Here is a 12,657-nt window from a genome sequence, read left to right as displayed (position 1 = left end):
GTGCTGTGCAGCACAGTCTTTATTCACTACAGCGGCGCCGCCAGCCGCTCCAGCTGCCACGGGTTGCGGCCGCTCAGGAAGCGCAGCTCCTCTTTGCCGTCCTCCGTGCGCGCTGTAAGAGAGAGGAGGCACTGAGAGGGGATCGGGGGAGACCCCGAGCTGCAGCCCCCAGCCAGCGAGGCGGGCACTCACCCTTGTCGTGCTGCAGCCAGCGGCAGTGCAGGTAGTATTGGTAGCAGCTCTCGAACTCACGTTCTGTGTAGTTGGGCACCAGGATGGGGACAAAAGGATCCAGAGCATCGAACCCCTCCTGGAATTCCAAAGGGAACGAAGGTGCGTTTGAGCTCAAGGAAAAGCAGAGCATACACTGCAGCCTTGGGGCTGAGCGCAGCTCCAAACTGAGGTTTTGTTTCCCAACATAAAGGAGAGAAGAGGCCGTGGCTGCTCACCTTTCCCAGCAGCTCGTGGGGCAGATGGGCAGAGCTGGGCTTGAAGAGGGAACCGGTCTGGCTGAGTGTTGTCACAACAGCACCCCCGTTCTGAAACAGAGGGGCAGAGCACACTGTGAAATGGACACAGCTTCCAGGCAGAGTCCTATGGCAGCTCAGAGTTCCAAAACACTGCCTTGAGGAACAAGTGTAACTCTGAGGAATCCAGAAAGTTCTCCTCAGTTCAACAAAATCATCAACTGCAACATCATTACCAGCCGGGGAATCCTGGGGTCTCAGGAAGTGAGGTACAAACTATTCAAGGAAGGCAGGGCTGTGTACCTGAGCTGCTGTTACATTCTTACATCTGCTGCCAAACATCAGCCTGATGCTGACCCCAAGCAGCTGCACTGTGCTCTCCTTTACTGAAGGAGCAGTGAAACAGCTGCAGCTTCACACTTCTCAGCAGGAGCTTTAATCGACACCTAAAGTAAAGGGCCAAAACTCACCCAATTATTCTTCATCATCTTCCTTAGGTTGTACACCAACGTCAGCTCCTCTGGAGAAACCTGGCGAAGAGGGGATGGCACGACTCCTGTTTGTCAGCAGTTTCTATGTGGGGAATACATTCCTCTCCCCCCCTTTAAATTACTTTGGAAGTATTATTTGTGTGCATCATTCAGGTGCATCCCTTCTTCGCTCTTTCTTAACCCTACTGAGCCCCAGTAACGCTACAGAGAAGCCCCCAAACCTTCCCTGCCATAACACCGTACCTGAATCTTTTCCCCATTGAGACAACTTCCTTCAGTTAAAACTGCCTGAAGCCCAGGCTGTATTCTGCACATCCCTCCAAGCTGGCAGAGCCAAACATGCATTTTGGTGTGTATGACTTCACAGGAGGGGTTACTCCTGAACCTAAATTAAAACAGTGCGTCCCCCCCTGCTCTCCACACACATTCACACTCCCTTCTTACAGGGCTTTTGTCTTCTTTCTTTAACGTTGTCCTTCCCCAGAGCGCATTGACTCCATCCACTGCCACCAGGACCCTGAAGGAACCCAGACAGCACTGCTGCTTGATCTCCTTCAGCACCACCCCAACCGCGTCGCTGGCGTTCTTCACTCGAGTTAAGCCCTTCCAGGAGGAAAAGGAACAAAGGAACACAACTCAGGTTGTTCTCCTTAATGCAGGTTGCTGGGGGTGCCTGCCCTTCCAAAGGGGTGGGGAAGGTACGACAGACCTCTGAAGCAATCCCACTTTACAAAAGCAACGATGCAATGTTCTGATAGAAGCCGAGACGGAGCGAGGCAGCTCCTTACCTGCTCCACCACCTCTCCCAGCGGCCTGCCCTGCTCTGTGCTGTCTCGTTTGCTCCACACATATTTTTGTTGTGTTTTTATCTGCGTAAGAGAAAACAGCAATTAAACCAATGCAGTAATGCAAAGGCAGCCATTCCCACAGAGGGATTTATATTACTTCTTTTTAAAGAACTGCATTCTAGCAATGGAGAGGTTTTATGTGTACAACGTGAGCGCATGCATCACCCCACGAAGCGCTGCCCAGCGATGGGCGCATGCAGGCTTCACCTCGAGGTGCTGGCAGAACAGAAGCACACACACGTGGCCCCAGAGAGGCGATCCTGCAGTGATGATCTCTTGTGGCTACAAACCGACAGCCTGGCAGCCCCTACAAACCTCCTTTAGGAAGCTCTCATTTGTGGTTCTGAAGTTCCGGAGCCAGAAGGACGCCTGCAGGGGCTGATCGAGCCTCTCCTTGTTGTAGGAGGATTGCATGAGCTCCTTGCAGTTCTTCACCCAAAGATGAGCTACAAGCAAAGGAAAGCAGTTGCTATTTTGAGTCAAAATGTACAACGTGGGTGCATCCCTTGTCCTCATTCTGCTGCATTTACGAGAGGAGTCTGCCAGCATTGATGGACAAAGTCCTGTGAGGACAGAGGTGGCACAGACCCGTCATTTTCAGTGTGCTGCCCTAAAGCTCTGTATCTCCCATAGCAGTGACGGCTGTGTGTACCTGACACGGCCTTACCATCCGGGATGTGCAGCACCAGCCAGCCCTGCCGTGCGCAGAAGTGAACCACGTGGCACAGCGTCATGGTTTTCCCAGTTCCTCTCTCACCGTCTCCAACGCAGTCTGTCAAGGAAAATCTCCAACAAAAAGCTTTGAATGTAGCATGAAGCAGCTGTAAATTGTTTGGCAAAAAGAATAAAGGAAGCGCAAAGGTCGTAAAAGCCAGGATGGAGTTCCATCTGGCAGCAAAGCAAGGCTGAAGAATTCCTTCTCCCCACGTTTCCCCCCTCTCTTGGGACTTCAGGGCTGTGATTCCTATTCCCTCAGTTGTGCTGACACCACCATTGGTGGAGCTGTGCCCCAACAAGGACCATCAGCTTTGGGAACCTCTCAGGATGACTCTGCTGACAGCAGATGAGGCAGAGGCAGCTCCTGAAGGACAAAGCACAGAGCTCAGCATGCAGCAAATATTTCTGCATTAGAAATGGTGTGGCCAGCAGGAGCAGAGAGGTGATCGTCCCCCTCTACTCAGCAATGGTGAGGCCGCACCTCGAGTGCTGTGTTCAGTTTTGGGCCCCTCACTACAAGACATTGAAGCCCTGGAACGTGTCCAGAGAAGGGCAACGAAACTGGTGAGGGGTCTGGAGCACAGGGCTGATGAGGAGAGGCTGAAGGAGCTGGGATTGTTCAGTGTGGAGAAGAGGAGCTCAGGGGAGACCTCACTGCACTGTACAACTTCCTGAAGGGAGGTTGTGGTGCAAAAGGGCCTGGCCTCTTCTCCCAGGCAACAAACAGGACCCGAGGAAACAGCAAGAAGTTGTACCAGAGGAGGTTTAGGTTGGATATTAGGAGAAACTTTTCCTCCCAAAGGGTGGTCAGGCACTGCAATGGCTGCCCAGGGAGGTGGTGGAGTCGCCGTCCCTGGTGGTGTTCAAGAGGCACCTGGATGAGGAGCTACGAGAGATGGTTCAGTGCTTGTGGTACTGATAGCAATGGGAGGGGGGTTGGACTGGATGATCTTGCAGGTTGTTTCCAACCTTGTGATTCTGTGATTCAGCAAAATGCTGCCCTCATGTGCTCATGTTCACCTGCCTGTGTTTAACCCGTGTTCCACCACCGAGCCGAGTGATAAAAGATACAAATCACGTATCTGACGACGGGGTGGGCGAAGTTGGAGTTCTTCAGGTATGTGAAAAGTTCCAGAGCAGGCTTTCGCACCATGATGCGGGCTTCTCTGAAGGTCTTGATCTGAGAACAGGACAAGAACAAGAAGCCACACGTCAGCACACCGCAGCTCTTCCCAGCATCTCTGACTGGCACCATCAAAGGCCTTTCCTTCTGGCACCAGCAGAGGCAAATCACCATTATGCCTCAGTCCATCATAACCTCTTTGCTGCTGCTCGATGCAATCATCTCGGAAGCACTCACACAAACGTGCTCTGATGCAGGCTTACCTGCTGCTGGAATCGAGGGGGCAGTCCATGTGGGAGAACAGCCTTCACCTCCTCCAGAGGAATGCTGTAATGCTGACCCTCGTGCTGCTCACTGTGCTTGGCCTGGGGAGGCAAAGAGCAAACTGCAACACTCTGAAGCCTGACTCCGTTCTGCACCCAGGGACCACGCAGGCAACACAAGGACCAGCTCACTGACAGGCAGAAGAACCACACAGCGAAGTCAGGCAGGAATTGTGGTGTCAGAGAATTACTGCCAAAGGAAATCTCCAGCCCACCTGAGCTTGTGCACAAGCTGCTGTGTTTCACAGGCACTGCGCCCCATGCTTTATGAAGTATCTAATCCTCTACTGCTCCACTTCTCCTCCTGATCACCAGCACACCTTAACGGCACTGTGATCGCCCTCAGAGTTGCCTGCTAGACTCAAATGTACTTTCTTTAAGCCCACAGGTGGATAATTTCCCTGCTATCTATTATTTGAATAAGGAATGGTTTGACCAGCAGCTGCGTTTCTGCATGGCGCTGCTCCAGAGATCAGTTTTATTCTGCTTCATCACTGCTGCACAACCTCAGGCAAATTCCTTCACCCTCAGCTGCCACACCTGCAAAGTGCTTCCTACCTTTACCCCCGTGTTTAAGTCACTCTGAGCTCTGCTAACAGAAAGGTATATATAAAAAAAGCAAAGCCTCATTAAGAATTTAGCTTTCACCTGGCCTTCTTAATCCATTTTTAATGGGGTTTTACTGCGCACACGTAGGAGCCCAGTTGGAATGATGAGGTTTGCTGATGAAGCAACCCAGCAGCGCCGCTCTGCTCCCTGCACAGCCTGCAGTGCTGCACCTCGAGGAACTGAGCAGAGAAATGGAGATGCTGGTTGTCACCCAACATCAGGCACGTGAAGTCAGAATGCCAAAGCCAGTTGCCCAGCAACGTGGATTGGAGGCACAGGACAGCAGAGACAATTCTTGCCATCTGGACCCTTCTGCGCGATCTATAGAGACGCTCAGACCACGTGAGCGAGATCATCTGCATGCTGCTGTTTCCATAGAGACCCCTGAGGAATCAGTATTGAAAGACTCCAATTACAGAGGCAGCAGAAAAGCATCTCAAAGGCTTCTTCCATTCATTTATCCCACTTCATTTTGTGCTGGAGACGAAGAGCAGCGGGCTGGAATGATGCTGCAGAGCCACGCCGCGCTGAGGTTATCTGGGGTGCGCTTTTCATCCCCCCTCACAGCCAATTTGGGGAGGTTAGTCAGGGAAGAAGAACCCTGGAGTCGAAATTAATGGTGTCTGATGACAAGCTAAGCCACATCTGAGCCCGTGCAATATATCAATCTATTTCATCTGCGCAACGACAGAGGAGGAATCAATATTTGCGGGAGGATTTGAGGCAGCGGAGCAGCCCTGCCTTGCTTAAATCCAGGCCTTGTTTTAAACTGCACAGCCACAGCCTGCTTTCCTCTGGGCTGGGGGTCGCCACTTTCCTTTCTGTGGCCCAGAAGCCACCCCAGCAAGCCCTGCTGGCTCCACGCACCCACAGATGGAACGTGGGCTCCTCTCCCTGGCAGCAGGGACTCACCGGGTCGCCCTCGTTGGTGCAGAAAATCGCTCTTGGTTTTTCTGCTGGGATTTGGACATCCTGGCTGACAACAGAACTGAAGCAATCCTTGGCTGCCGCGTGGAGAGCAAAGCCATGGTCCAACTGAGGAGAGAAAAGCACGATCAGACAACAGCGCAGAGCAGAAGTCCCTGCAGTCAGAACTGGAATCTGCCCTTAGAACGGAAAACAACATGAAAAACCACGATGCGCTTCTCCATGCCTGCTGTTAAACCGTTTCCATCCACTCCCCTCGCCCAGAGAGCCAAGCTGCTCCTAGCTGAGTTTCCTCTTGGAGACGTGGCTGTGCTGGGCCTCATTGCTGGGCCCTTCCCATAACATTTCTGCCCCCGTTGATGAATAGCAGCGAGTGCCTTGATAACCCAAGCTGTAGTAGCCCATAATCAAGCTGTAGTAATCCAGAACCACCTCAGTTATGGAGAGATTGGTGCAGAGCTGCCCACTGTTTGATATTCCTAATTGCACTCCCTGCACCGATTTGTCCTGGCTGCATCCCTGCATCCAGGCTCTTTCATTACAACACTGAGAAACTGAAACAGGCAGCTAAGCTGATTAGTTCTTCTCCCCATAGGCAGGCTGCTGAAGCACACCCATGAAGCCCAGCCAACACAGCAAGAAAGAGAGGAGCAGGAGGACAAGCACTTTGTTATGCGATGGTGAAAGAAAACGCGTTTGTCAATGAATACAACATTTGCACAGGCCAGAGGCTGGGAGCAAAGCAAGCAAAACCGAAAGCCACCCTCCCTGTTATGGACTGGAACAGTTGCAGGCTCTGCCTATAAACAGAGGAGCGTTTTCCTGGTCTGTCTGCGTGGATGAGGGCGGTCAGAAACTGAAGGTTAGAGACAGGAACAGCTGCTTCCACTCCACGCTGCATGATGCAATTCTGCTGTCATCCCCATCCTCCTCTGGGGGCCATTTGAGCACCACAAGGTCAGAAGGAAACATCAGGTCAGGTTTTACCCCACAACCCACATTAACCACACCACGGGGTCCTCAATCAGTGCTTCAACACCTTTTTAAATACCATCAGTGTTTTGGTTTGTTTTTTTTCTCCTCCTTAAGTACAAATGATCAATTAGGATGTCTGTTTGGCTACCCTTAATCCTCGGAGGTGACTTAATGCACAGCCTGGAGCAAGGCACAGGGATGTCCATTTACAGCAGAGCACAGCATTGCCACCTGTTCACCAAAACACGTCGCTCCTAGCCCAGAATTCCAGCCCTTCTCGTTGTCTTTGAGCATCTCACCTCCTCCAACCTGCAGCAAAGCACGCAGCGTGAGCTCTGTTGGCTGGGGAGGAGAGGAAAGGTTACTGCCTTAGGGATGCCTTCATCTGGAGAACCACAGCTCTGCTCCACGGAATGAAAACGAACCAAGGCTTCACTTCAGGCTCAGCCCGTGGTTTTCTTTACGTGCATCTGGATGCAGCTCAAGAATTGGTTTGAGTGACGCCTAATGAAACCACTTTTGAAGAAGGGCTGTCTCAGAACAGCAGAAGTCGGGCTCCCTGTGCTACAAAAGCCAGCAGCTGCTAAGCTCTGCAGAATGAGCTCCTCTTGGCTTTGCACGGAATGCCAGAATCATAAGCGTGCTCCTCTGGGACTCACTGCAGAGCTGTGCACAGCCCTACCATGCACCTGAAGTTCTCCCATCCCCACGTCATCCTTTAACACAGTTGATCCAAGCAACACGGAGAGGATTTCACATCTGTGGAAGGGCTGCAGTTTAACTCGGATCCCTGAAATGGCAGCAAAGCATCACGTGGTGCAGGGAGATTAATCATAAAGTCATGTGCCGTAAGGTGGAGCTGTTCCTACGTAGCTGGGTCTCCAGAAAGGGCTGCTTACAGGCTGCCATGATCAACACTGACACCAGAATCTTCCCTCTGGGAAGAAGGAGTTACTCTCTTCCTCTTAGAGAGGCTCATAATCACTAATTCTAATGGAAAAGGCATTTAAAAGACAACAGCAAACCAAACAACCGCTGTTCTTGACCACTGAGAAGTCATTCCAGGCTGCAGTACGGATCGATCACGCTGTGCATGGCATAAGGAAGCTGTGTTGATAGCAGAGTGCTGCTGCACTGCTGGGCCGTTTCTGCACCCACCTGAAGCTCTGGGAAGCTCCCCTTCCCACCTGCAGCACAGGCTTTGGGAAGGGCTGTTTTTTTCCTTTTTCCTTTTCCAGCAGTGCAGAGCAAACAGATTCTTCACCTTCTGAGAAGCACCAGTAGTGAAGAAGGAGAACTCTTGCATTCTGTGCATTATGGAATGCCCAATTTCGGGCTTTTAACAGTTGTCCCATTCAAGCCCTCTGCCCAGGCACGCTCACACATTTGCTGTCTCACATTTGTACCAAGGGAACAAAACACAGAAGGAAGAAAACAAACAAGCTGCCTCTCTTCCCATAAAGGGAGACACCACATTTTCACATAACTGATGTGAGATGAGAGGAATTGCACTTCTTACTACAGAATGGTTCAGGTTGAAAGGGAACTCAAGGATCATGAAGCTCCAACCCCCCCCCCCCCATTCCATGCAGGACCACCAACCTTCACATTTACCACCAGCCCAGGCTGCCCAGAAATTACTTTTGAACCATAGCAAGTCCCTAAAGGAGGATTTGTGAGGACCGCAGCCCATTGGTGCCAGCAGTGTCAGGGAGAGCAGGGCTGCAGATGCCTCCAAGAACCCCAAGAAAGGATGCAGGGCTCCCAGTCCCCATCTCTCTGCTGCTGCACTCTGTGCTCCACATGGCCAAGCAGCACATCAAAGAAATACAGCATGGTTTGGGTTGGGAGCTCAGGGATGGCGAAGCTCCGACCCCACAGCGCCTGCAAAGCCACCAACCTCCCCACATTTCACAGCAGCCCAGACTGCCCAGGGCCCCATACAGCCTGGCCCCCAACACCTCCAGGGATGGACGGGGCATCGCAGCCTCTCTGGGCAGCTGTTCAGCCCCTCACCGCTCTCCCAGCACACAACTTCCCTGACCCCCAGCCTCCAGCTGCCCTCCCTCCACTTCCAGCCATTCCCCTCGTCCTGCTGTCACGCTTATCATTCTGGGTTCCAGCACAGATGCAAAGGGTGAAGCAGCACCCTGCTGCCACTCTGCTTACCTTCAGAGGGCGGCAAATGAATCCTTTCACGCTTCTCAGCATTTTCTCTGCAGGGAAAGGAGGAGGCCGTTCAGTTTTTTTCCTCGTTTTCTATATTTTCCCCCAGATCAGAAGCGCTGCTTCCCAGAGAGCTTAAATTCAGTCTGACACCACATCGCAGCGGCAGGGCTGACCCCAGCCAGCTCCATTGGCTACAGAGGTAAGAAGCACCACCGAGCAAAGCAGCGCCGGGCTGCACGGCACAGCCGTTACCGCCAGGGCCGCAGCTGCACACCAAGGAGCGACGATGAGGAAACTCTGCGTCCCTTCACCTCACAGCCCGCACAGCTCCGCTTCCCCAGCAGATTTCCGAAGAATTTCACAGCCCGGCCGCACCCGCACCCCGCCGCTCCCCTCCCCTCAGCCCGAACCGCAAGTACGGAGCCTCCTCACGGCGGGGCCCGAAGGCGGTGTGCGGCCTGCAGGCCCGGGGCCGGTTCCCCTCAGGCCGGCACTCACCAGCGCGCCGCGAGGATCCCCGCGAGAGCGAGCCGAGCGCGGCACTACGGCTGCCGCGAAAGGACAAAAAACGCAGCGCGATCCAACCCGAGAGCTCCGGCCGCCTCGCGTTTTATCCCCCTCCCGCCCCCAGGCTGCTGGAAGGGGCGTGGCCTGGTGCGGTGGGTGTGGCCGCCGGAGGGGGCGGGGCCTGGCGCGGGGTGGGGGCGGGGCGCCGGGCGCTCGCTCGCGGTGGAGCAGAAGCCGCCGCCATTTTGGTTTCGCCGCCTCGGTCGGAGCAGGGCCGAAGCGGCGGCCGCTCGGTCCGGGTCCCGCCCTGGCTCCGTCCCCGAGGACGGCCGGGAGGATGCGGCGAGGAGGAGCCCGTCCTCGGTCCCGGCCGTGCTGTCGCTGACACGGTGAGGAGCGGGAGGGCGGGAGAGCGAGCGGGAGAGGGCGGCGGGCGGGGACTGGGGACCGCCTCGGGCCCGGAGCCCGGGGGGAGGGGAGCGGAGCGGAGCGGAGCGGGGCCGGGAGGGCCGCACCGCACCACACCGCACCGCGCCGTGCTGCACCGCATCGCAGCCCGCCCCGAGCGCTCGGGTGCGGCCTGCGGGATGCGATCCCGCCAACGGCGGCGGCGGCGGAGCTCTCCGGTCGGCGGAGCGGGGCCGTGCGCGGGCGGGGCGGGCGCTCCGTGACAGCCGGGAGGGGCGGAGGATCGCTGACAGCGGGAGGGGAGCGGCGGGCCGAGAGCTGAACCCGCTGACAGCGGCGCGGCCTGCAAAGGAGGCCCCGCTCCGGCCGGACCCGGCGCTGACAGCCGCCTTCAGAGCGGGGCGGAGCGGCGGCGGCACCGCGGGACCTCCGGGCGTTCCGATCCGCGGGGCTGTAGGGAAGTTTCCCGGTGAGGTTTTTTTTTGGGGGGGGATGGGGGGTGAGTCCGAGTTTCCTTGGCTTTGAGTGGCCGGGGGTCTGCAGGGAGGATGGGGGCAGTTACATGTCGTAGAATCAGAATCAGAAAATGGGCTGGGTTGAAAAGGACCACAGTGATCATCAGTTCCAACCTCCTGCTGTGTGCAGGGTCACCAGGAGTCCCATAGGGACCCATAGATCCCCCATAGGGACACATAGAGACCCACAGAACCATTGACTCATAGAATGGCCTGGGTTGAAAAGAACCGCAATGACCATCTGTTCCAACCCCCTGCTATGTGCAGGGTCACCAAGAGACCCATAGGGACCCATAGATCCCCCATAGGGACACATAGAGACTCAATGAGACTCACAGAGACCCACAGAATCATAGAATGGCCTGGGTTGAAAAGGACCACAATGATCATCAGTTCCAACCCCTTGCTGTGTGCAGGTTGCCAACCACCAGACCAGGCTGCCCAGAGAACCCATGGGGGTGCCACAGGGACCCATGGGGTACCATAAGGACCCGTAGAATCCTAGAATGGCCTGGTTTGCAAAGGAGCACAATGCTCATCCAGTTCCAACTCCCTGCTGTGTGCAGGTCCCCAACCAGCAGCCCAGGCTGCCCAGAGCCACATCCAGCCTGGCCTCCAATGCCTGCAGGGCTGGGGCATCCACAGCCTCCTTGGGCAACCTGTGCCAGTGCCTCACCACCCTCTGAATGAAACATTGGGGTGGTTTGTTGCACTTTGGGGGGGTTTGCTGGGTTGGCTCCGCACCTCGTGGGTCTCTGTGTTTGTGTGCCGTCCCCCTCCCACCAATCATGCTTTGGAAGTTGCCCTTCTGTTGTGTTTTTGGTCCCGTTTATGAGCTTGGATGTGATGGTTGAGCCTCATGGTTCTCAGCTTGACCCGTTTCTCAGCTCAGAAGCCAAAACGTGTTGCTGTCCTTTACTTTGTACTGCGTGATGCGTGCAGTTTGTGCCCCTCCTGTAGGGATCCTGCTTTGCCCAGGAGTTGCATGAGGTGATTTCCCCTTCCAGCCCCTGGAACACCACGATAATGTGAATCTCCAGCCTCAGTAACTTCTGTTGTTCACCCTTGGTTTGTGGTTCCTTCACCCCATTAATTACTCTGCAGAGAAGTAGAAAGAGCCTGGAATGTGGGTTTCCATCCATGGCCTCAGGGCATGTATTCCCTTCCTAGGGAGCTGTGTTCTGTCAGCAGCTGAACAAGAAGCACAGCAATGGGTTCCTGCTCCGGCTTCCTCGTGCCATGGGGAGATGTGGGGAGCTGGAACTGCAGGGCGTGCTGCTGAGATGTGTCTGCTTTGACTTCACACACTTAAATACACAGCAGAGAACCTCTTTGCTCGATTGTTTTGGTTGCTCTCCTGAGTGCACCTGCATTGAGAATGTGGGAAGTGATGTAAAGGGTGAAAGCCAGCGAGCTGTGCTGCACGTGGTCATCCGTGAGGACCCGGAGGCTGTCCCTGGTGCTGCTGCCTCAGTGTGAATGGGGAAGTTTTGGCAGCTGGCTGAACATATGGGTGGAGATGGGCTCTAAAATCATCATCTGTTTGCCTACTTGAGTTCTGGAGAAGCATTTTTACTCAAAAACGAAAGCTTTGGTGGCTGCTCTGAGCTCTGTGATGCTGGGATGGGGGGGTGGGGAGGATTCTGTGTATCGTGTTTTCCAAACCAAAGTAATCCAACTTGGTGGCCTCCAGTTACGTTTTGTTGCTACAGGCAGTCAGCAGTCATCTGAAAAGCTCAGCGTGTCATAGTGATAATGAACAGCAAACAAAAAAATTAAGTCATAACTGACAAAAGGAAGAGACTTGTTTTAAGGAGTTTAAAGTGAAGGGGGGGGGTTTAAATGCTTGGTTTATGGGGCAGCCTCATGGATAGAAACTACAAGCAGCGTCACAGGAGAAAGGTGGACGTAGCCCATGTGCTTACATAGCAGCTGCTGTAAGGAGGTGGGGGTGCTGTATGGATTGTTGACTTTAATTGTCTTCTGTAATCCGTGCTGAGTTGGATGTGCCAACACAGCAGTGAGAATGAATGAGAGAACCATCGCTCTGCTCAGCCTTCAGCCCCAGGTGGCACAAGTGTGAAGAGGTGTGAAAATGCTTCTGTTTGGTGAGGAGGGATTTGAGATCTGTGGGGTAAGTGGCTGAAAGCTCGGTGTGTTTCACTCTGGGGAGGTGGTGAGGATGGTGGTCTGTGTGGCCACGCAGATGTTTGGTGCTAGAGAGTCCCTGGTGTAGCAAAATCTGCATTCAGCGAAGATCCCGTGGATGAAAGGCAGGATGTCTTGGGATAGAGTGGGAAATGGAGTTTGTCACGTTGTAAGTGAAACGTGTGGGTGTTGCTGTGGGAAGAGCTGTGGGTCTGCAGAATGTGAGCCCTGGGGGAGGAATGGCTGAGCAGCACTGCTGGCCTGGTGCACGAAGGTGTAATGAAGCTCATTCATATTGAGGATCTCCTCTGGGAGCAGCGCTCTGTGAGTCCGTTGCCCTCTTCTCCGAGCTGGTGGTGAAATGATGAGGCTCTGTGTGCTGGTGGAACAGTGGGAAGGGAGGGCACGCATCCTTCAGGTCTATGGGATC

General features: G+C 54.4%; 2 protein-coding genes across 6 annotated transcripts in view; one reads left to right on the top strand and one right to left on the bottom strand.

Annotated features, from left to right (window-relative positions):
• Nucleotide 1: 1 nt before the first annotated feature.
• Nucleotides 2-9,276, bottom strand: DAP3 (death associated protein 3). 5 transcript variants are annotated; one of them, XM_048929326.1, is made up of 13 exons: nt 9,148-9,275; nt 8,650-8,696; nt 5,491-5,613; nt 3,910-4,011; nt 3,595-3,703; nt 2,474-2,566; nt 2,122-2,252; nt 1,747-1,827; nt 1,403-1,561; nt 938-997; nt 450-539; nt 193-310; nt 2-112 (listed from the first exon to the last, which is right to left on the bottom strand). In XM_048929326.1, the coding sequence occupies exons 2-13, from the start codon at nt 8,689-8,691 to the stop codon at nt 27-29; spliced, it is 1,194 nt and encodes a 397-aa protein (XP_048785283.1). In that variant the 5' UTR covers nt 8,692-8,696; nt 9,148-9,275; the 3' UTR covers nt 2-26. The 5 variants fall into 5 exon arrangements, with proteins under 5 accessions (XP_048785283.1, XP_048785284.1, XP_048785286.1 ...); XM_048929327.1 differs by lacking the exon at nt 9,148-9,275 and adding an exon at nt 9,060-9,146; XM_048929329.1 differs by lacking the exon at nt 9,148-9,275 and adding an exon at nt 9,082-9,115.
• Nucleotides 9,277-9,341: 65 nt separating this feature from the next.
• Nucleotides 9,342-12,657, top strand: part of ASH1L (ASH1 like histone lysine methyltransferase) — a 39,167-nt gene continuing 35,851 nt past the window's right edge. Inside the window, exon 1 of the mRNA XM_048929307.1 lies at nt 9,342-9,545. The gene's annotated coding sequence lies outside the window, so the exon portion shown is untranslated. The remainder of the gene's footprint in view (nt 9,546-12,657) is intronic.

The sequence above is a fragment of the Lagopus muta genome, chromosome 29, assembly GCF_023343835.1.
Source record: "Lagopus muta isolate bLagMut1 chromosome 29, bLagMut1 primary, whole genome shotgun sequence".
Taxonomy (NCBI): Eukaryota; Metazoa; Chordata; class Aves; order Galliformes; family Phasianidae; genus Lagopus; species Lagopus muta.
This window is presented reverse-complemented; position numbering and strand designations above follow the sequence as displayed.

Excerpts from the sequence above, each read along its gene's own strand:
- DAP3 (XM_048929326.1), bottom strand. The coding sequence starts at position 8,691 with ATGCTGAGAAGCGTGAAAGGATTCATTTGCCGCCCTCTGAAG. Across the intron at positions 4,012-5,490 it reads GCACCAACGAGGGCGACCCG|GCCAAGCACAGTGAGCAGCA; the intron begins GTGAGTCCCTGC and ends TTGCCTCCCCAG. Across the intron at positions 2,567-3,594 it reads CGTCGTCAGATACGTGATTT|ACGGTGAGAGAGGAACTGGG; the intron begins GTATCTTTTATC and ends ACTGCGTTGGAG.